The 23,135-nt window shown below is 38.2% G+C and overlaps 2 protein-coding genes and 1 long non-coding RNA gene across 4 annotated transcripts; all 3 read left to right on the top strand.

The window, feature by feature from the left end:
• The first annotated feature begins 32 nt into the window (after nt 1-32).
• On the top strand, nt 33-6,349 carry LOC113667266 (uncharacterized). 2 transcript variants are annotated; one of them, XM_089211824.1, is made up of 8 exons: nt 72-234; nt 344-715; nt 1,619-2,329; nt 3,525-3,699; nt 4,113-4,213; nt 4,543-4,624; nt 4,905-5,050; nt 5,464-6,349. In XM_089211824.1, exons 2-8 carry the CDS (start codon nt 656-658, stop codon nt 5,926-5,928), a joined length of 1,740 nt encoding a protein of 579 aa, XP_089067950.1. In that variant the 5' UTR covers nt 72-234; nt 344-655; the 3' UTR covers nt 5,929-6,349. The 2 variants fall into 2 exon arrangements, with proteins under 2 accessions (XP_089067949.1, XP_089067950.1); XM_089211823.1 differs by lacking the exon at nt 344-715 and having other exon boundaries at nt 33-234.
• Nucleotides 6,350-12,518: 6,169 nt separating this feature from the next.
• On the top strand, nt 12,519-13,760 carry LOC149043292 (tumor necrosis factor ligand superfamily member 15-like). Its single transcript, XM_089213721.1, has 3 exons — nt 12,519-12,593; nt 12,933-13,002; nt 13,422-13,760. Exons 1-3 carry the CDS (start codon nt 12,519-12,521, stop codon nt 13,751-13,753), a joined length of 477 nt encoding a protein of 158 aa, XP_089069847.1. The 3' UTR covers nt 13,754-13,760.
• A 7,437-nt stretch (nt 13,761-21,197) lies between these two features.
• Nucleotides 21,198-22,713, top strand: LOC149043291 (uncharacterized). The gene is made up of 2 exons (XR_016188274.1): nt 21,198-21,269; nt 21,698-22,713. It is a non-coding gene; the product is annotated as an uncharacterized LOC149043291 (long non-coding RNA).
• Nucleotides 22,714-23,135: the final 422 nt, after the last annotated feature.

The following is a 23,135-nucleotide window of genomic DNA, read 5'->3' as shown; positions in this document are numbered from 1 at the left end:
TGGTTATTTATTCAGTAATTAAATCCGCGAACCGTCGATTTGATGTTGTTAAATTCTTGTAGACGCGTTTCGACGCATTCGTTATGTCACATTTTCACTCTCGATTATTCTGACAACTGCGAAAGAACGATGGCGTTGAAAAGCAAATATGCGGACGTATCAATCCCTGAAACCTTATCTTGGCCGGATTTTGTGTTTAGAGACTTCGAGAAGTATGGGAATCAAACAGCTATCGTAAGTCGTTCAACGAGGAATAAATTTATCCTCGGTAATAACTATAGAGCTATTTTTATCTTTCAACTTTAATCTCGGTGTTCGTGACTTCGTCTTTTATTCCACACAGGTATTCTGAGCGGCAGAAGAGCCACTAAACATATTACACAAACAGATAAATGTGTGAACTTAATTATGTCAAAGAAAGAACTGTCCTTTATGATTCATTCACTAAATGGACTGACAAATTTATCTGTTTCGTTTATTTGTATTTCAAACATGTTTCTACTTGGGGAAAATTCAGTTTCGAGTTCCATTTTCGACTATGGTCATCGTTTTTAATCAATTACCCAGAAACGCGGAAGTTAACTTCATAATAAATAAAACAAAATAAAACGACATTGAAATTTCAGCGAAAATCACTCATCAACACATCGAGTCCATGAGGTCACGAAGAAGCCAAAACGTGTTTACTCCGTCACGTTCCAATCGAAACTTAAGGGTTTGTATATCAAATTTTTGTCGATCACTGTTCAGATTTCAATAACTTGGTGAGTTTCGGAAATTTAACTTTCTTGGTACGAAGTGTGCAGAGAGAGGCCACTGTACAAATGCTGAACTACTAACACTCACAACAGAGTAAAAGGTGCCCTTTGTTTATTAACAATATTTAGTTTGGATTCTTCAAGATCTAAGCACAGGATATATTGACGCATAAACGAGGCTTGTAAATAAAGCGTCATCATCAGTTTTCAGTTATTGAATGTAATCACGCAAGTTTGACACCAATATCCATAAAACTACTTAACAGAAGTTCTCGAACTGATAAAAGATGTATTTTTTATGAAGATGCTGCTTTTGTTTGAGGGCTTTTTCATGCATAACAGGGCCAGCAGGAGACACGTTCTCTCATCGTGAAACAGTAAAACTTTTCTCTCGATCGATCGACTGTAATGAGTATTATATTGGTGACGTATCCTAAGTTGACAATCTAGTAGCAAAGTAGAATTTCCACAGGATATCTAACCTGACCACGAAATCAAGGAGGGACTGTTTAAATTGAAAGCACTGATGGAGGGTGCTTTCGAAAATGGGTTTAGTTTAGTTGGGTTTAGTGTATACAGTACCTTAAGATTGCTCAATAAATCAGCCAACCATTCTTTGAGTAGCGAGGTATCAAAAGCGTTTGTTGTTGAGGGTGGTTATATTAATAATTACAACAATGTTAATAATTGCAATGTTAAAACAATTCTTGATCCCAGGAGAGATCTACTTTTCACGATTAGGAGAAAAGCAAAACTGTTCCCCCATTCCACTCCAGCTAAGAACTCGCCAATCATTTGTACTTTTCCCGATCTGAAAACTCGCTCTTTCTTTTCCATCATTCTTGATATTTTTCTCGTAGATATGCGGCGCAACCAAACGCGAATACACGTTTTCACAAGTAAGGGATTTGAGCAGAAGAGTCGCCTCGGCTTTAAGCAAAAGAGGACTTCGCAAGGGAAATGTGGTTGCCCTGTTTGCTCCGAACGTTCCTGAATTTCCCATTGTATTCCTTGGAGCTCTTCAAATTGGTGCTGTCGTGACCGGTGTCAATCCATTCTTCACAACCGAAGAACTGACCAATCAGCTCGAAGCAGCTGACGCAGTATGTATCATCACTGTTCACCAGTTGGAACATCGGGCAAAAGAAGCCGCGAAGAAACTGGGTATAGACCACATGTTTGTTCTTGGAGATGACGTTGAAGATGGGTATGACTTGGTCTCAATCCTTTTCAATGATGACGGGTCGAGTTTGCCACACGTCACGTTTAACCCAAAAGAGGATTTAGCAATTCTTCCGTACTCCAGTGGGACTAGCGGTCTTCCGAAATGCGCCATGGTAACACATTATAACTTGGTTGCTCTGGGCTGCATTGCGACTGCACATGGCTTTATGGATTTTAAACAAATTACTACAGAGCAAAAGAATTCTACTACTCTAGCTTTTGTTCCATTTCACCGCCCTTTCGGCCTAATAGCTGTTCTGTCTCTCAGTTTACAACAAGGAAGTTGCTTAGTTTCAGTGCCAAGATTCGAACAAAACAGAATATTTAATCTTTTGCAGGATTACAAGGTAAAGCATTTTTTCGGTTTTGAGACTTTTTAATACAATCGTAGCTGTGAGTGGGTAAAAAGATTTTCCACTTTCCTCTTTCAATTGGATCTTATCAGTGACTCAGCCTAATTTCCAGGCGTCTCTCCTTCCTCGTTGTTTGTGCAAAGTCTGGGAAGATTGAGTGGGTAAAAACGTTGTTGTCGCCGAGAGACGTTCCCTAAATTATTTCACGGCAAACGTCACGGCTCGGTATTTACTGAGCGAGGCCTGAAGGGGTTTAAGTTTAATTTGCCACCCTAACAAGCTCGCCACCACCGAGAGTCAAATCGCCACCGGTGGCGATTTGACTTCAACGTTATGTGTAGCCAGTTGTATGAATCAAAGGAAAGCTAAGATACAATAGTATATCGCGAAAAGGGAAAGGGACTCATAAATTATGTGTAGCCTCTCAATTATTGCACGTTAACCCTTAAATGCCACATGAAATATCCATCACATTGTAATACCGTAGACGCACCTTAAAGCCGCACGTCAGGGAAACACCGCCGACATGCTATTTATTATTCTAATACACTGTGTTTGTGCGCATTTTTAATCTCGCATCATTAAAACCAAATTAAACTTTAAGGTCTAACCTTTCATATTACATAAGTTTCATTAGATTTGATTACGAAATGCGTTCATAAGAAAGAAACTCGTGTTACAGGTTGCGTCCACATTCTATGTGATTAACACAAAGGAAGGAAGTCAAGTCCGTTTCTGTAAACTTCGCTGTGTTTGTCGCAATATACTACTGCACCTTAGCTTTCATTTGCTGTAAATTCATGCGGTTTAATTAGCATCGGCGGAAAATCACCTTGGTTTCGCTTTCCGCAAACTGATCATAATCTTCGGGATATCAACATGTTTTATTGCATTTAACGGTTCACGTTCTATAATTGAGAGGTTACACATAACTTCTGAGTCCTTTTCCCTTTTCGCAATATACTACTACATCTTATCTTTCCTTTGATGTAAGTTACAAACGACAGGCAACACAAATCACCTCAGGTGGCGATTTGACTCTCAGTGGTGGCGAGTTTTGTGGTGGCGAATTGAGCGGATACCCTTGAAGGTTTAGACAGTTCCAGGCCTTCCGCTCCCGATTCCTGCCGGGGCCATTGTTCGTCAAATAAAAGCATCCCCACACACATCTTTTCTTTTTTTCTAACAGGTGACACTTTTCGTAACCGAGGCGTCAGTAGTGCATCTCCTTTCCATCCATCCAGCAGTAAATAACACCGATTTGTCGTCGCTAGCGGAGGTGATATCCACCTCGTCATTACTAAGCAAAGAAACGTCCAAAAGTGTCAGGAAACGATTACCTCACCTCAAAAGAATCAATCAGTGTAAGTGAAACAGCTCCTTGGCCTTAAACAATATTAAACTGGTCCATATCCAGAGTTGTAAGACCGTCCATTAATAAACAAAAGTTTGATCTGTGGAAAAGGCGTACTAACGATAAATCTTGGGTAAGGACTGAGAATACACTTTTTATGATGTGGTCGCAAAGACAAGCAGTAGCATTCCTAGGCCTCTAACCGATGCTCGAAAAGCTGCAGAATTTTTTATTGCATAGATATTTTCAGAGAGAGGGAAACAGTGGCATGGTGCTGTACTATGAGTAATAAATTGATTGTCCTTTTCATAGGGCCACTGCGTTCCACCAAATTCTCAGATTGCGTTTCAATTAGTCAAGAAGTGAATTTAAGGATAATTGATAAATGAATGTATTGAAATGAAACATAAAACAATGTTTCAGGTTACGGCATGACAGAAAACACAGCACTGAGTCACATGACTCCCCCGCTGGAGGAGAGGCATGGTTCTGTTGGAGTATTACTTCCCAATCTCGAATGTAAGGTAAAGGACTTGCTTAAGGCACCGATCATTTTTCACTGATCATTACTTATTACCTTGTGGGGTTCGGAAGACTTTGCTTGTGTCACATTAAAATTAACCCGATCCCTCCATAAGGCTCTGCAACATTCTTAGGATTCTTCACCCCCCCCCCTCCTAAACTTGGTAGTCCCCCTCCTAAACTTAGCAGTCAAATTTTTATAATACTCCAATTATGGCCTTCAATTATGATTGGTTCCTTACGTGGTACGGAAAGCAGGCTAACAGCTGTGTACTCATCTTATTTTATCATTGTTTGTTATATCAAGTAACAATAATTTTTGTGAGTTAAGGTGTGCGATGTATCGACTGGCCAGGTTCTTGGGGCTGGTGAACGAGGAGAGATTTGTGTCAAAGGTCCGACAATGATGAAAGGTTAGTTGCATCATGCTGTTACAGCGTTGAAGTGGAATTGCTCATTTAAAAGATAATTTTACCACGTATTTTGATTTAATAGTTTGGAAACCAAGGAAAAGTTATTACATCTTAAGAGGAGCCAGTGGGAAATGCGAGTTACCTAGTCGCCACGTCTTTAAAACTCGCACTACCCCATCAAATAATTGGACCAATTACAAAGGGAAAGGAAATGAGACGAGGGCCATTTCGAATTTCTTTAGAAAGCCAATAATAAATGACTTTCTTGGCTGATTGACAGGTTATCTGAACGACCGAGACGCTTCACAACAAATTATTGACGGCGAAGGCTGGCTTCACACGGGAGATTTGGGTTACTATGACCAAGATGAACATTTCTTCATCGTGGACAAACTCAAGGATTTGATCAAGTTCAGAGGAGATCAGGTCGGTTTTCTTAATTCATGTCAGTCAGGGAATATCGTCAAATATGTGTAACGTAGGAAATTGTGGGCGTGACCCCCTTAAGTGTACACGCAATGCATTGAAAAATACTTGGTACAGTAGAAAGCATTGTATTTGAAACGTAGCCGATAAGAATTTTGTAATTGGAGAACGGGCACGAATGGATAGTGCTTCAGCTTGCCTTGCCTTCATGTGCGTCACGCGTGGTGGTACGTGAGCTGTTCGTGTCCTCGTAGAGATTCTGCTACGTTTGCTCTTTGTTTTTGATTTGCCGTAGTTTATTGAAATTTTTTTAACTGATTTGTCTCTCTCGACTTATTGCCCAACACAGTATCTTACAATAAATGAATGAATATAGAGAACCTGAATTTGTAAGCGCTCTTCTTTTCAATCAGGTGTCTCCTTCAGAGCTCGAAGTTCTCCTCAAGACCCACCCGGCCGTATTTGACGCAGCTGTTATTGGGTTCCCAGACCCTGAAGTTGGAGAATTGCCTACAGCTTTCGTTGTGAGTATGAACGAAGAAGATTTGACTGAAATGGAAGTTATTCAATACGTGGACGAGAATGCAGCAACTCACAAAAAACTTCGAGGAGGTGTAATGTTTATTAATTCGATTCCCAGGTCTGAGGAAGGAGAAATCCTTCGAACAGAATTAAGAGACAAAATGATTCAAGGAAAGTACAAACCAGTACAGATGAGAAGAGGGTCGCTTTTTGGAACCGAGGAAAACAAAAGATTTTCTATAATGAGAAACTCTTTACCGATGACTAGGAATTTACCACGAAACAATGAAACAATTCTGGAGGAAGAATCCGATCAATTGCAAGTTCCAAGATCAAAAAGCTGTGTTATATTATGAAAGGAACTCGTGCCCTCTTACATGAATAACAGATAATGCCGCTGGATGGTGTTAATGCATTGATTATAAAGGCTTCATTTGGCCGCGGTTTCTATTTCAGGAATAAGGAAAAGCCTTTAAATGTCATTCATTGGATGAAAATTTTTCCCTGAAGTTCACAGGTTCCCATTTATACTGTGACTGCTCTTTCTTTAAGGATTTAGTCTGCTTATCTTTGTTTGTTGTAAATACCTTGCCGTATTTACAAGCTTCACGAATGGCGAAGTGCCACTTGCCTTTCATATCGAGAATGTTAATTTATAACATTTTAAAAAGAAAATAATAAGCCTGAGGCAAATTTGACAAAGCATGTAAAAAGAGTTGTGTGTGTAAAATTAAGCGAAGGAAAGTGTAATAGTAAAATAAATCCTACATTCTCCTTTTCGGGTCTTTTTGATTTGTCATTTTTTCTGAGTTCAAATATGAATTGATTTAGCGAGGGATGACTTCACTGCAATGAATCATTGGTGCAAGGTGCTTCAAACCTGCAAAATAATCATTAAGGTATACTCACGAATTATCCGCTTATTGGGCTCATCAAGCTGTCGAAATTTATCTGATTGTGTCAAACTGATGATTTTCCCAAAAATCCTTTATTCACATTCAGATAAATTGGAAACTATATAGTTTTAGGAAATTTTTTAGATTCCGTGCTGCCGTGCGTCTGTTCAGAAATAGATCACAGATTCGTAAATAAAGTCTGGAAAATGTGATAAGAGAAAAAAAGACGAGGAGCAGCCGAGTGTGTCCATCACTTTCGTACTACGCTTTGACGTCTTTTGGGATTTATTTCTGAACAGACGCACAGCAACATGTATTTGTTTTATATGATAAAAAAGCAAAATGTTGTTGGTGGCTACTTCATCTGTACATCTGTCCTACAATAGATCACAAGTTAGAACCGATCAAAATGTACGGATAATTGAGGTTATCTTATATAACTGGCAAAGCTAATAAGAGATTCTCACAATAGCTTGAAATTTTTGCAGGATGTATAGCAGCGTGATAAGATCATTTACAGTATTTGGATGATATCAAATAAGACCCTTAGTGGCATGTTGAGTTACTCGTAACTGCCAGTTTTTCGTTTAATTGAGGAGATAAAAGCGTGGGGCGAATGAAAGGCTGAAATATGTTTTGTGGGTGAATGTGTGGGTGGGTTATACGCTACAGTTAAACCTCGATTATCCGGAGACGAACTAATTTACGTCATCATGTTAGGTTCCGAAGCGAAAGTTCTCTAAATTTGTCGCTGAGCTGAAGAGCCTGACCTTGCAGCGAGTTGTATTATCCCCAACGAAATATTTCATTCTCAAAAGCGGGGAGCTACTCCTTGAAAGAGAGAGACTCTTTCGAGAGAAACGCAACGAGCAGATAGCATTAGTGTAAGGTTCGGAAAAGGAAGCTGCACGAATGTATGGTTACTGAACTTTAGAAATTTAATTGACCGTAAACCGCCTTGAGGAGTTAACATAACAAAAAAGGCAACGATCTTTACGTAACATAAAACATAACAGACAAATGGTTGGTCTATTTATCATTTTACAGTCTATTAATAACAGGTAATAAAGCCACAGGTCGTCAATGACCTTAGAATTTAACATAACAAAGCATACTCGAGTTCCTAGGAATGGAGATAAAAGGCGGCAAATAGTCGGCCGATTTTCTGCCTTCTACAACTTGTTAGAAGTTAATGGCTTTTATTAGTAATTAAATTAGTAAATTATTAAATAAAAAAATGTAAATTATTAGTAATCAGTAATTTCAACGAAAAACAGCCCGGGAGGTTCGAAAATTTTAGAGTTTTAGACAAAAACAGGCTAATTTCTTTTGTTTTTGTGATGGAGCACAATGCGACGGAGGCTTTGGTCAAACGCTTTCCACTTTTATCGTACTATCAAAAGTAAATACTATAGAGCAGCTTCAAGAGATTGACACTTGTCAAAAGCAACACGAGCCGATTCAAAGTCGTTTTAAGTTGTTATTATGCACTTTCACACAACTGGCAATAGATTACGAGATGTTTTAACAACGTAAACAACTTAAAATTTTTGCGGGTTATTTAATAGAGTGGCCTGCTCGTTAAATCATTCATAATCGTTGGGCAATATCAAATAAGCCCATTGGTGGCATGTAAGGCTACTCGTAACCCTCCAGTTTATCGTTTATTTAAGAAGAAAAAGACGTGGAGCGAGTGAAAGCTTCGAGGTATTAAATTAAGAGGAAATAGGGGTGGTCCACCCCTGAAGAAGGCACTAGACAGGAGTGTCTAAACGTTGGGTCTATGAATTATAAATTCTTCGGTTACATTCATTAAATCTATAAACCAAAGTAGCATCAAATCATGTCTTATTGTCCACCTGTTTGCCATGTGAACTTTAATATAAAGCTAGCTCATTTTTACTGATGACAAAAATTGTAGTCAAAATGTAATCCCTTGTTGAAGATATTCCAAACCTAAGCCTTTACCCCTTCCATCCAAAATCCTAACTGAAATAAAGTTCTCTAGCTGTAATTACAATTAAACTTAATTGGTTAGCTGATGCCTTGATATGCGGTATCGTACAGAGTATATTTTGCTTTTTTTGTTTCGCAAACGTGAATTGTCGAAGAAGAAACAAAACAACACATTCACAGCTAATATGCCAGTCCAAGCGAATATCTATCTATCCAAACACAAAAACGATTCACTTTACTTTCATCCAATTTGACAGAATTAAAAGTTAACGAGCTTGATAAACGAAACGTTTTGAAGTGCATTTCTAAATTCATTTATCAACATGCTTAACTTTGAGCTCTAGTCATTAAATACAAAATATGCAACCACACATACTTTTATAGATTAATGATCAGCGCTGGATAGTGCCAGAAATGGACAAAAGCAAATGCAATCTTCATGCAGTTACTACAACCTCCAGATCGAGGCGGTCGTGATTTCGGTCGATGAAACTTCAGAAAAAGGGCTCTAAGAGGGGCAAAGCAATAGATGTTATCATTAGAGACCTTTCTGATGATCTGAAAAACAACTGAAAGCAAAAGTCCAAGATGACCCAATTGAAACAATGAGGCGATAGTCACTTTTCGAAATAGCGACTGGTGCAAAATATGATTAATTAACGCGAAATATTGATGTTACAGATGGTTTGACAAATGATGCAGAATTTATTTAAGAAAACAGGAACGATGACTTACGTAAAATAAAAGATATACAGTCAAGTGGTCGGCTGAATTATCAGTATAGAATTTGTTAATAAACGATAGTGACCTTGAATATTTTTAACATGACGAGACAAAAGATTAATCAGATACTTAAGTTCAAAGAAACCAAAGTTAAAGGCGGCAAACGGTTGGCTGATTTATATATCATTCTCTAAAATGTCAATAACAGATGAAGAAAGCCACTGATCGTCAATGAACTTGAAGATTTAGCATAAAAATAAAAGTAGGCAAACGATCGGCCGCTTCTCCGCCTTCTATAATCTATTAGTAGTTAATAGCTATCACTGGTTCAGTGATTTCAACGAAAAACAGCCGCTGGAGGTTCGAAAGTTTTAGAGTCTTAGACAAAAACAAGCTAATTTCTTTTGTTTTCTTTAAACTAGAATCTCAATATTGCAGAAAGAAAAGGGGTTATAAAGGCAGTTTCCTCGCTATTTGCAATTTTGTGTTTTCTTTCTCTATCTCAAATTTGGTCCTTGAATTTTTTCCATCAACAGGGACTAAGAAAAGGGGCACAGATATGTTTAACGATCCAGCAAATCTTAGGGAAATTCCACTCGGAAGGAAACTCGATAAATCTTACTCGAAAGATCCCTATTCTATTTTTCGCAAAACCTTTCGCAATAGAATAGAACTTCACCGAGATCGGTATCTGAGCATGCGTAGACTTTCGAATCAATCGCCTTTTGACAATCTTTCCCACGGTGTTTTCTTTTCAGTTGACCTCTTTTTGAGGCGTAGAAAGCCTATGAATATTACGAGTGTAGTTGCTGGAAACCCTAGATTCCATCACATAAAAACTGTTTTTAACACACCTTTTCAGTTAACAATCGTGCGATCGTATCGAGCCACCATGTTTGTGTTGCATGTTGATACTTTTAAAATTTGTACTGTATTTGCACCCAGATCTCGCACGTTCAAAAAACCCTATGGAGCCTCCTTAAATTAAGCAAAAGCTCTAATTAAATTAATCGCTCAAATCATAATGTTTTTGTTTTTTGGCCTGGAGTCTTATTATCGGCCAAAGAAGTGAGTCTAACTAATTAGCCCGACTTTAAAGCGACCTACATTATCTCCAACGAAAGATAATGGTTACTAAACTTTGGAAACTTCATTGACCGCAAATGATCTTAAAGAGTTAACATAACAAAAGAGGGAATGATCACTTTCGTAAAATAAAAGAGATACAGACAAATGGTCTACCGAGTTGTCATTCTGGAATCTGTTAATAACAAATAAATCAAGCCACTGATCGTCTATGACTTTGAGGATTTAACATAGCATTAAAAGTCGGCAAATGGTTGGGTGATTTGTCATTCTATAATCTGTTAAAAACAGATTAATAGAGCCACTACGTTAATGACATAGAAGATTGAACGCATGGTTACTGAACTTTGGAAACTTCATTGACCGCAAATGATCTTAAGGAGCTAACATAACAAAAGAGGGAATGATCACTTTCGTAAAATAAAAGATATGCAAACAAATGGTCTACCGAGTTGTCATTCTGGAATCTGTTTATAACAAATGAATAAAGCCACTGATCGTCTATGATTTTGAGGATTTAACATAACAATAAAACTTGGAAATTGGTTGGGTGATTTATCATTCTATAATCTGTTCAAAACAGATAGATAGCCACTGACGTTAACGACAGAAAAGATTTAACATCATGAAATAAAAGGCGGCAAACGGGCGATCGATTTTTCCGCATTTAGAATCTTCTAGTAGTTAAAAGCATTCATAGGTTCAGTGATTTTTATGAAAAACAGCCCTGGGAGGTCAAAAAGTTTTAGATTCTTAAAGACTGGTCAATTTCTGTTGGCTATAGGTTTCCTCTCAACCAGAATCACAATAATGGAACGCAAGCGACAGAAGCTTTAGTCTAACGTTTTTTATTTGTATCGTACCATCAAAACTAAACATTGGATATAAATTAAAGCGATAAGATAACCCCTGATAGTCGTTCTCAGATTGAAACATATTTCTGATTACATTTCAATCTTAATAAATGAGATGTCACTTTTGAATATTTGACAAGCGCAATTTTCGAGAATTAGTTGACAGCTTTGCAGGTGGTCAGTACGTTTCATCTTTTTAATCGATATGTGTTCAGTTTGTTGACAAAAATGCGAACCGAGACCAAAACTGTTCCTTCGACTTGATATATTTTCAACGTTCAGGGGTGTACACGCACTGATTTTCAAATATGTGCCTCAAATTGTTTTTGGCTTACATGGGGAACCGGCCAATTTTTATAGGGAAAAGCGAAACGTTGCTTTCGTGACTGGCCATTTGTTTACTTTTCTGGTGGTTTCATCTCTCGTCTGTTTGGTGACAACGCAAATATTAATATTTGAAAATCAGACCATATTGAAGGCTTGAAATTCTATCAAGAACGATTGTGACCGCTTTGTTAAAAACCAAATGCAATCGGGCCGCTTTGTTAAAAAAAAAAAAGATATCAAGAAATGGGCAAGGAATTTTTCACAATAGTGCAAATGATCGTGAAAGATGAGGGTTACTGACATTTTGCTGCTAGAGCAACATTGGATGCCTGATGATGCCCACCCAGCCCATCCTCGGCCCCACAAACACACACACTAACAGAAAGAACACTTTCTGTCTAATGACCTCTGTACATCCCATCTCCAGCCCACACCACCTTTTTTCCAATTCCCATCACGACGAATGCACAAGTTTTCTCATCACACAACTTCCCAAAAATAAAATTATTCCATAGGTCTTTAAAGTTCACATAAACTGAACTCAACTGTACCTATATTCAACAAGTCCAAGAAATCAATTCAAACTTGACCCATAACAAGAATGAGCTGGCTCCAAGAGCCCTTTGATTAAAGACTGTTAATCAATTGTCTTAATTATTGCTTTCAGAGTTCTTGTCTCTTTAATTAATAAATATCTTTTGGATAGAAAAAATTAATCTTCTCATTGGTGAAAACTAATTAGTCTCACAGATAATGACAAAATAAATTCCATATTTCCAATCTCATTCCGACCTACGATGAAAAGTTTTCTTTAAAATAAAAATTGACAATAACATAAACTGCAATAACATGACATTCATTTAAGATTAAATTCACCGGTCCACTGCCATAACAGCCATTGTTTAACTATCTTCAGTTATAAAAGCACAGAAATACTATGAACGCGCTACTTTGTCAAAAACCTATCGTCTAGTGGAATTGTATACCCGACATAATTAAAAGTCTTTTTTTTTTTGTAAAAGCAATAGACCGCACTTTCCATCGGTTTACCAGCGTAATAAACTGCTTTGGATGTCGGGAAAATACTCGAAAAGTTTGTAAATCATGCAATCGCCTTCGCCTCGTGATTCACACATTGTTATCGTGTTTTCCCAACATCTCGTGTGGGTTATTACGCCGGTAAACCGATGGAAAGTGTGGTCTATTGTTTAAACAATCTTCGTATTTGTAAAAACTTATTAGTTGCAGAGAAATAACAAAATAAATTCCATACCTCATCAATGGTTTTCTTTTCTATGAAAAGACAGAAAAGTTAAACGACAAATAGATGACTAGTCTAAATCTTTTTTAAAGGAGAATTTGAAAACTTGAGTCACAGGTCATCCTATAAAAATATTCACAGACAAATACTCTAGTCTTTATAAGATTAAGATGTAGTCAAGTCCCCGCAAATGTGGGTTAGAAAGTTTATATAAGTTTATATAAAACTAATACTCCCCTTTTTTTATCTTATTGTAGTTCCATTGTCAGCCTCTGGCTCACATCGAGGCCAAAAGGAAACATGTGACTCCCTATGGCGTTGGGCAAGGTTGTTTCAATTTTTTATTCAATCAAAAACGTTAATTTCCTGCTCCGGAAGCATAATAAAAGTTAAAAATTTTTTCCAAACTCGGAGCTAAAAGTTAAAACTTATGAAATATTTCGTCCGTATTTCGACCGGACTTCATCAGTCAATGATATGAATGTTAAAAAGATGAATTTTAAAAAGGTTTTTTTAACGCCTCTTGGGGGTTAGAATTGTGTCATAGATAGCTGCTAATTCGTAACCATTGTCTCTGTTTAACGCCGGTTTCGTAAGTTTAATTTGAATAGCTTCTTTTATCCTGCGTTTGAAGGTGTTAACTTCGGTTGATAGTACTTTGTCTTTGAGGCTAATGACAATTTTTTATTGTTGTTTCAACGGCTTTCTCAGTTTTACTAATAGTCAACTTGAAAATTTCCTTACAGTAATTACAGACTGGGACGTGGACGACGCGCACAGCCATCTCGAGGACGGCATGAAATACAGTAATGGACGTCTGATTGTGCCTCAAGATGGAGAGTATTATGTCTACGCACAACTGTACTTTCGCAGCGGCGGGAGGGTGGAAGTTCGCAAGAATCACCGCGAAATTATCACCATGCTTCAACATTCCTACAACGTAGCAGAAGGACCCCACTATGCAGGGGGAGCGTTTTATTTTGAGGCTAATGACAACATAGAATTACTAACCACGACACCTGTCACACTTTTCATGGCGACTGCCCACTCTTACTTTGGAGCGTACCTGATTGAGTGAGCTTCACCGCAAAAAGCGCGTAAAGCCTTGAAGGAAATTGTAACACGATATCATTAAAGAATAGAATGATATCAAAAAGGCTATGCTGTATTGTAACCTTTAACAAAACAACAAATCCTTAAAGAAACAGCGATCACAGTTTAAACAGGAACCACTGAATTTCCGATTGAAGCCCCGATGCATCAACAACATCCAGCGGTATTGCTTATCGATCATGTAAGAAAGCACGAATTCCTTTCATGATGTACCACAGCTTTTTGATCGCGTAACCTGTTCAGGTTTTCCCTTAGAACACTGAGTGTCACTGTCTCGTGGTAGAATCCTAGTCACCTGGAAACGGTCTCTCTTTGAAGAAAATCTCTTGTGTTCCTAGATACTGTAGCGGTTTGTTTGTTTCTTGAATCATTTTGTCTCTTAGGTCTGTTCGAACAATTTCCTCCTTCCCTGGACCTGGGAATGGAATTCAAATATAGGCATGCATAGCATATAAGAGTTACTTTTTAAGCTGGGTAGTTCGAGATGGGACAATTTGTGTTCCTAATGTTTTCATAACTTTCAAAAGAACGAAAATATCGCGTTACTTCACTTTAAGAGAAAGAGAAAAAGCCTATTTTATCTAAACTCACACAGGTATATTGTGGTTCCTTGTCTTTATTGTCTAGGTACTTCTGAACAAAAATGAAATGCATCGGTACCACGCTTACTGTAGTCTCCTTCGCAGCCGTTGTTTAATCTCGTCACACATCGCCCTCTATTTCCCGTTGGAAGGTTTGACAGTTTGTTACGCGCAACTGTCGAACCTGACTGGTTGAACCCCAACCGGGCTGCAACCGACAAGTCGTGGAGGTTTTGAAGGTATTTAGTGACCATCCGGCAGGCATTATGGCGTCAAGCTCGTGAATGGGCACAGAAAACTTGGTCGCTTGCAAAAGATTTGGCGCGGAAGGAAGACCAGCGAACAACTCTTTAAAGGTCTCGGCATCCATCGGCATGGTGACAGACGAACGTCTCACGATGCAGGTTGTTGGCGGTTTCTTCATGTTCAGCTTTTCTGCCACTAACACAGCTAAGGTCTGCAGCAAGCCCGGAGTTCCTTGGTGGCGTGTCCTAAACACTTTTTTAAGGCGCTCGTTTGTGTCGGCTTCATCCACCCAGCTATCGTTCTTCTTTCCATAGCCACGCCAGCGGACGAGGTACTGAACGCGACCGTGGGCGTCTGTACGCTTATCGAGCACTTTCGAGACTTCGTAAAACTTGCTTGTGTTCTTAGCTATTCTCTAAGCAAGGAATAATCTAAAGTGATTATGACTTGCGTTTACGAGGCCTTTTTTATGCAAGTACCACTGATAAATCGCGTGAGCGGATAAAAAAAAACAAATCTACGAGAAACGTGAGCGCGCGCAAGGTAGGGAGTCGTTTCGAAAAAAAAAGGAACAAAAAACGACGGTTTAAACAAGCAAGTCCAAACAAGTCACCATTTTTTTTTCACTCACCTAATGCAGTGATGAACATTTTTTGTTTAAGAACTTGTGGCCAACCGGAGAATAAAGTCACTGAAACGGAAAAAGGTGCGAAAATCGCACCCATTGTTTTGCCTTCCACAGTGAGGTTTATTTGCTTCAATAGACCAAAAAACTTGCGCACTTCAAGCGGAAAAAGTGAAATCAGTCAAACGTAAAAAGGTGCGAAAATAACACCTTTTTGTTTTCTTGGCTTGCATACTCTTTTATACTCATCGCGCCAGTGGTTGAACATTGACAACGCGAGAAGAAATTTTCAGCAGAATACAATTTAGACTTTTGCGATCAGTCCTTACTGTATTTAAGGCCTGCCTGCGTAAACGGGCCTTAAGGAAAACAAATATTGAGCGAACACAGCTTAACTGCGTCCTGTCCTGGCTTATAAGCTCTAGACCGCATTTTCAATCACTCCAAGCTACTCGCGGCCCCTTGCCGTGAAAACATGAACTGAAAACAAACTATTATGTCACAAGCGGCTGAATACCAATTTATTTTATACTGACGGCTTATCTTGCTTCTGAAGAAGTCAGAGGAAGTTACTTCAAGAGAAAATACATTAACGGTCCGCTCGTTTCAAACACTGTATGACAATCGTTACCCTGGACAATTACTGACTAACCCTCTGTTAGTCTGTTCAAATTTTCCCAAGTAGACTACCGCTGGGGAAAAATGTCATCGCCGACAATTTGCCGAATGAATCCGAATCAAGCCGAGTAAAAGCTCGTGATACTAAATAGAAAAGTCCCCAAGGATGGATAACAAAAGGCCCATTGTATTAAAAAATCCCAACCATAACAATAGGCAAAGTTTGATATGAACAGTTTTAGTAAGATTCTAGGTTATTTCACTTTTTGTGTATTTTTATAATAAAGTTCGGATATAACACGCGCTGTCATTGGTTGAAAGAGCGTGCTCTATGAGAGTATAGAGCATAGCGGTGAGCTAAAGCTGTCACGCCATCTGCCAATTGTACTATGTTCGACCTTTCCTGGGACTTCTTTTTAGCTTTTTTCCGATTATTGAAAGTGAAATTTCGGAACTGAAGCGAGCCGGCAAGTAGCAACAGAAGAATCAAATAAAGGTTTGTAAACATACCAGGCGCCGTAATTTACGTTATTAAAACGTGGGCAGATACGAAAATCCTCAAAGGAAAAACAAAATAAACATTCCGAGTTTTAAAGATTTTCACGCTGAGTTAGATTGCAAGCTTACGTACGGTAATAAAAATCAAACACAGCTAACACTCCTATAGTATATAAAGTTTAGTGTTCAAAAACAAAACAGAACAAAACATAATTGTTAAAATTCATACTAATCATGACGGTGTCTGAGCGAATATGATCATGCTGAAGTTCATCGCAGCTCGCTCATCATGGCGATCTCAGGTCATCACAGTAAAGCAAACCTCGGAAACTACATCGGCCGCCCTTCGAATGAAAAAATAAGAGCTTGCTCTGATATCCTTTCCGATACGTTGAGTGACAATTCACATCAGTCACTGCAGCCGAGTTTTGCGGCGCTGTCATCACGAGCGATCTTCATGTTCCGGTGAATTCAGCTGTCGTTCATTCAAAAAACACTCGCCTTGAACAGCTTGTTTTCTACCTTGTCATGTGGAAAAAAACTCGCGTGTTTTTATGAGCCATAACTCGGCTGAAGTTCACTGAACATTTCACTTCAAGATTCTGTATTAGAGACTTGTTAAATTTGACTTGCCGAACTATTTTAGTTTGTAAATTATCGTAGAATGTGAACTTTGATGGTTTGACACTTTTTACAGCTTTAGTCTTGTACAGCCAATCAGATTATTTGAACCATTCTAACAAGGATTCCGATTGGTATATTGTAGCGTGCTTTAGGAGAGTATAGAGCATGCTGACGACACTGTTGTTCGCTTTGGAAATAAAGTTTGTTTTGAAAATTGAAAGTACTTCTTGGGTAATTTAACGGATTCTTTATTATAAAACAAATAGAGAAGCCTTGAATGTGCTCTGTTCTGCTATAAAGCACTTAGGAAGCGGCTAGAGCACGAAAGAAGTGTAGGGAGAAACACGAGACGTAGTCGAGTGTTTCTTCCCACTTCTTGAGTGCTCTAGCCGCTTCCTAAGTGCTTTATAACAGAACAGAGCACAGTCAAGGCTTCTCTATTTGTTAAGTAGTACGTTTTAGAGCAAATGAAAAACTGGCACATAGAGCAAATTTACTCGCAGAAATGACGTCTGAAAGACAAACAAAGTTGAAAATTCTTTCCAAAATATATCTGCCTTTACGGGCATGATACGCGAGACGCGGGCTTAATTCGGAGAAGAAAGAAATTTTATTTTGATTAGTTTATTTACCGAAAAATTAAATACCTACATTGAAGAATTAAAATTCCGTCGAGGTGTTTAGCAATCATCCAGAAAGTGGCTTGTTTGCTGTTAAGGCAGGGTGGTTACATGGTTAGCTGTTGCTCACGTTCAACCACTTTATTACGTCACCTCCGCCATTTCTACTCAAGCTGCCACATTCGACTACACAGACTTCTGCTAACGCCGTTTTCTCCTCTCCACAATAACTTATCCATTGCTGCGCAATGAATGAGTTAAAAAGAAAACGATGACCTATGTAAAATAAAGGATATGGCTGAATTATCAGTCTAGAATTTGTTATTAATAGATAATGACCTTGAATATTTTAAACATGACGAAACAAAAGATTAGTCAGTATTTGAGAATTATAAAATAGGCCACTTGGTGGCATGCCGGGTTAAACAGTTTTGTGGGTGAGTGAGTGGGTTTCGTGCTGGTCATAAATTGACTTGAATTGACGAGGCTCTGTTAGGGTTTTTGCTCAATCATATGGTTGGCGCGCCCGCTAGCGTTATGTTTTTTCAGAGAATTTTTATGTTTTCGCTTTTCAAGGTCACTAAAAGCCATCAAAAGGCATCGAGCATGGTTTTTACTATCGTTTGCTGTAGTAAATATTATCAAAACGATTTTCGTTAGCATGAAGCTAAGGTTCCACAAAGGGAGGCGCTCGCCAGCGATAATCTGGCTTTGCTTTTGATTTTCTTCAATTTGCTTCGATAAAATCTCTCAAAATTTTAAAATTTGAGAAAATTGTTTTTCCGATTATTAACAAGCCGAAAAAAAGGGGTTGCAGAGGCAGTTTCCTCGCTATTTTGCAAAAGATCTTCCTTTCCGTGAAGCCATGGTCTTGGAAATATCTGAGACATACTGTAAGAGAAACTGTGATCGTAATTAACTCTACTTATCTAATGCTCCGGCTATCAACGGGTACAAGGACTTTATGGCGTTCCACAGATAAAGCACCAACAGTTTATCTCAAATGGTTCTTACCTGTTTGTCTCTTGAATGTGCGGCCCAAATTGAAATGGGGACACGTATATAAGACCAAGCAATGAGTGTACTGTTATTCGATATCGGTTTTTTAAACTTTTAAACAATTGTCTTAATTATTGCTTGGAGAGCTCTTGTCTCTTTAATTACTAAATATCTTTTGGATAGGTAAAAATTAATCTTCTCATTGGTAAAACTAATTAGTCCCACAGAAAATGACAAAATAAATTCCATATCTCATTCTGACTTACGATGAAAAGTTTTCTTTAAAATAAAAATGACAAAAACTGTAATAACATGACATTCATTTAAGATTAAACTCACCGGTCTACTGCCATAACGGCCATTGTTTAATTGTTTTCCGTTAGAAAATAACAGAAATAAAATGAGCGCGTTTTTTTTTTTGTCAAAAACGTATCTTTTAATGGAATAATATATCCCAAGAAATTAAAGGTTTATTTTTTAAAGCGATAAACCGCACTTTCTATCGGTTTACCGGCGTAATAACCTACTTTGGATGAAGAGAGAATACTCGAAAAGTTTGTAAATTATGCAATCGCCTACGCCTCGTGATTCACACATTGTTTTCGTGTTCTCCCAACATCCGGTGTGGGTTATTACGCTGGTAAACCGATAGAAAGTGTGGCATGTAACTTGAATAATCTTCGTATTTGTAAAAACTTATCAGTTGCAGAGAAATAACAAAATAAATTCCATATCTTAACAATGCTTTCCTTTTATTTGAAAAGATAGAAAAGTTCAACGCCACAACATTAATTTACGTATGAAACTGGCTTGCATGCCCATCGTAATGACGGCCATTATTTCATCTGCTATGTTAGAATGTTCAAAGCCAAACCAACTATCATGGACTGTTCTTTTACCCGAAACCACCATTTGAGTTAAATCATCAGAACTTATGCATCGATTTCAATTTTTGTAAAGACAATAGAAATACTTTAATTTCACAGAAATTAAAGTATTTCCTTTTTTTTTTCTTTTTCCTGTTTACCTAAAAAAAATTTAAGCCATTTAATTATTTTTCATTATTTTAGTGTCGTTTAAAATAATTGAGAAACGTTTCTGCTTGTTTAATATCTCAATTGCTTTTATATTCATCCAAATTTGTCTGTTTCTCCCTAATTAAAAAAATGCAAAAGTTTTACACGTTCACAAACTTACTGATATCAGACATAGTTTGAAGCTACACTGGTTTGCAGATTTAATGAATGTAACCGAAGAAGTTACAATTCATAGACCCAACGTTTCGACTCGAAGGCTGAGGAGAGGAAATATGTTTCCAATGTCCTAAAGGCAAATGGCTATACAAAAACTTTTCTCCGTAACTGCCAAAAACCAGTTACAAATAGTAACGCTCTTGATGAAAGAGAACCAGCGACTGGTTTTGCTGTTATTCTTTACATACAGGGTGTTACTGAACCCATCAAGAGAATTTTGAATAGCCACAACGTTAAAGTTGCTCAAAAACCTTTTCAGACTTTGGGGCATATTTTCGCCAAACCTAAGGATCCTGTCACGAAAGAACAACGAACCGACGCCATTTATTCTATTCCTTGCAATGACTGTGATAACGAATACATCGGACAGACCAAACGCCAGTTTGGTACACGGTTAAAAGAGCACCAAAAAGCGGTTTTTTTTGCAAAAAGGAAAATTCAGCTTTATCGGAGCATACTTGCCTAACCAACCATACAATTGGGTGGGATAATTCTAAAATTATCACTACTAATCGGCGTTACCACCAGCGCCTTTGTTTGGAGGCTTGGCACATTAACTCCGCCCACGCTCCTTTAAATCGTGACGATGGCGGTCTGCTTCCTGACGCTTATTTACACCTCGTCAGAAAAAAGGCCGCTAATTAGTGATCATATAAAAGGACCTCTTGTTGCAGCGTTTAGATCACCCCTGATGAAGGCACTAGACAGGAGTGTCGAAACGTTGGGTCTATGAATTGTAACTTCTTCGGTTACATTCATTAAATCTGCAAACCAGTGTAGCTTCAAACTATGTCTGATTGTCCACCTGGTTGCCGTGTGAACTTTAATATATTTTACTGATATCATTTTATATGATCGGATAGATCTGAAATATTTACCGCTGTGCCTTTGTTAGAACACTCTCCTCTTTAGATCTAACCCTGGCTACCTTTTTCATTCTTTTTTCATTGCTGACAAATATACGAACTTTATCCTCAGGCGCAAGTGACCACAGCAAACGAATAAGGGATATCTATAGAACGATAAGAAAAAATGAAGTAATTAAACCGCCAAAGACGCCAAGTGAAAGCACATTTGAAAAGCAATAAGTGCAATTTTCTCCCTCTTTAGATGTACAAGGAAAAATTTGTTTCAACTTCTGTAGATATTATGTATCGATTTCAGTTTTTGTAACGACGAAAGAAGTATTGAATTTCTCTACTTTCCTCTTCCTGTTTACCTAAAGAAATTTTTAAGTCATTCAATTATTTTTAATTATTTTTGTGTCGTTTAAAGTTATTGACAGAAGTACTTGTTTGATTAATATCTTAATTGCTCTTCAATTCAACCAAATTTGTCTTTAGTGGGATCCTCTTTCAGCAAACATTGCTTGCTTTCCCAGTTTGGGCCTTACATTTACACGAGACAACTAGTCACGGTAAGCTCAATTTCTGGTGTAGTGTTTCGTGTAGAAAGCCATTTAGATTCGTGCATAAAATCCTTCTGGACAAGAACAATTCCTCCCACAGTACCTCTCAGATATTCCCAACATCATGGCTTTTTCAAAGGAGAATTTGAAAAATTGAGTCGTAGGTTATCCTATAGAAATATTCATAGACAAAAACTCTAGTCTTGAGAAAATTAAGGTGTAGTCAAGTACCCGCGAATGTGGGTTAGAAAGTTTCATATTCTACTGTATAAAACTAGTATTTTATTGTAGTTCCATTGTCGGCCTCTGGTTCACATCGAGGCCGGCGAGAGAAAAGTAATTCTCTACCGAGTTGGGCAAGGTTGTTTCAATTTTTTCTTGTTGCTTCAACGGCTTTCTCAGTTTTACTAATAGTCGACTCGAAAATTTTCTTACAGCGATTGCAAACTAGGATGCGGGAAATGTGCACAGCCATCTCGAAGGCGGCATGAAATACAGTCATGGACATCTGATTGTGCCTGAAGATGGAGAGTACTATGCCTATGCACAACTGTACTTTCGCAGCGGCGGGAAGTTATCACCATGCTTCAACATTCCCACAACGTACCGGAAGGGCCCCACTATGCAAGGAGAGCGTTTTATCCAGAGGCTGGTGACACCCTAAGCGTTACGAACCATGACACATGTCACACTTTACATGTCGACTGCTCACTCTTACTTTGGAGCGTTCCTGATACAGTTAGCTTCTCACAATCGCGTAAAAGCCTCGAAGGAAATTGTACCACGATATCAAAAACGGATAGAATAATATCAAAAAGCTATGCTGTAATGTAATGTTCAACGAAAAAACCAATCCAAAAAAAAGACAGGGTTCACAGTATAAACGGGAACCACTGAATTTCAGACTGAATTTTCGAAATAGAAGCCCTGACTAAATATGGCGTTTAAGATCACGATGTATCAACAACATCCAGCAGTACTGCTTATCCCTCGTGTACGAGAGCACGAGTTCCTTTTACGATGTAACACAGCTTTTTGATCGCGTAACCTGTTCAGGTTTTCCTTCAGAACAGTATCATTGCTTCGTGGAGGAATCCTAGTCCTAGGTGAAAAGTTTCTCTCTTGTCTTCCTGGATTCTGTACCGGTTTATTTGTTTCTTGAATCATTTTGTCTCTTAATTCTGTTCGAATAATTTCCCCTTCCCTGGACCTGGGAATGGAATTAAAAAATAGGCATGCGTAGCATACCTATATTATTCTTTAAGCTGGGTAGGTCGAGATGGGACACTTTGTGTTCCTAATGTTTTCATAACTTTCAAAAGAACAAAAATATCGAATTACTTCACTTTAAGAGAAATAGAAAAAGCCTAATTTATCTAAACTCACACAGGTATATCGTGCTCTATTGTCTAAATACTTCTGAGCAATAATAAAATGCATCGGTACCACCCTTGCTGTAGTCTCCTTCGCAGCCGTTGTTTGGTTTCGTCACACATCGCCCTCTATTCCCCGTTGGAACGTTCGGCAGTTTGTTACGCGCGACCGTCGAACCTGATCGAAATTTGCGTTTTTAAAACAGTTTTGGTAAGATTCTAGGTTACTTCACTTTTTGTGTATTTGTAGTGAATTGGCACATAGAGCAAATTTACTTACAGAAATGACGTGTGAAAGACAAAGTTGAAAATTCTTAAAATATATCTGCCTTCACGGGCATGAAGCGCGAGACGCGGGCCCAGTTCGGAGGAGAAATATTATTTCGACTAGATTTATTTACCGAAAAATCGAGTACCTACATTGAAAAATTAAAATTCCGTCGAGGTGTTTCGCAATCATCCAGAAAGAGGTTTGTTTGCTGTTAAGGCAGGGTGGTTACAT

Source organism: Pocillopora damicornis, chromosome 7, assembly GCF_964200805.1.
Source record: "Pocillopora damicornis chromosome 7, jaPocDami1.2, whole genome shotgun sequence".
In the NCBI taxonomy this organism is placed as follows: domain Eukaryota; kingdom Metazoa; phylum Cnidaria; class Anthozoa; order Scleractinia; family Pocilloporidae; genus Pocillopora; species Pocillopora damicornis.
Note: the sequence above shows the minus strand (reverse complement) of the source record. Positions and strands in the feature narration are given on the sequence as shown.

Coding starts and splice junctions, on each gene's coding strand:
- LOC149043292 (XM_089213721.1), top strand. CDS start 12,519: ATGCAATCGCCTTCGCCTCGTGATTCACACATTGTTATCGTGTTTTCC. Junction 12,594..12,932: donor TCGTGTGGGTTATTACGCCG/GTAAACCGATGG, acceptor ATCTTATTGTAG/TTCCATTGTCAGCCTCTGGC. Junction 13,003..13,421: donor TCCCTATGGCGTTGGGCAAG/GTTGTTTCAATT, acceptor ATTTCCTTACAG/TAATTACAGACTGGGACGTG.
- LOC113667266 (XM_089211823.1), top strand. CDS start 43: ATGTTGTTAAATTCTTGTAGACGCGTTTCGACGCATTCGTTATGTCAC. Junction 3,700..4,112: donor CCTCAAAAGAATCAATCAGT/GTAAGTGAAACA, acceptor ACAATGTTTCAG/GTTACGGCATGACAGAAAAC. Junction 5,051..5,463: donor TCAAGTTCAGAGGAGATCAG/GTCGGTTTTCTT, acceptor CTTTTCAATCAG/GTGTCTCCTTCAGAGCTCGA.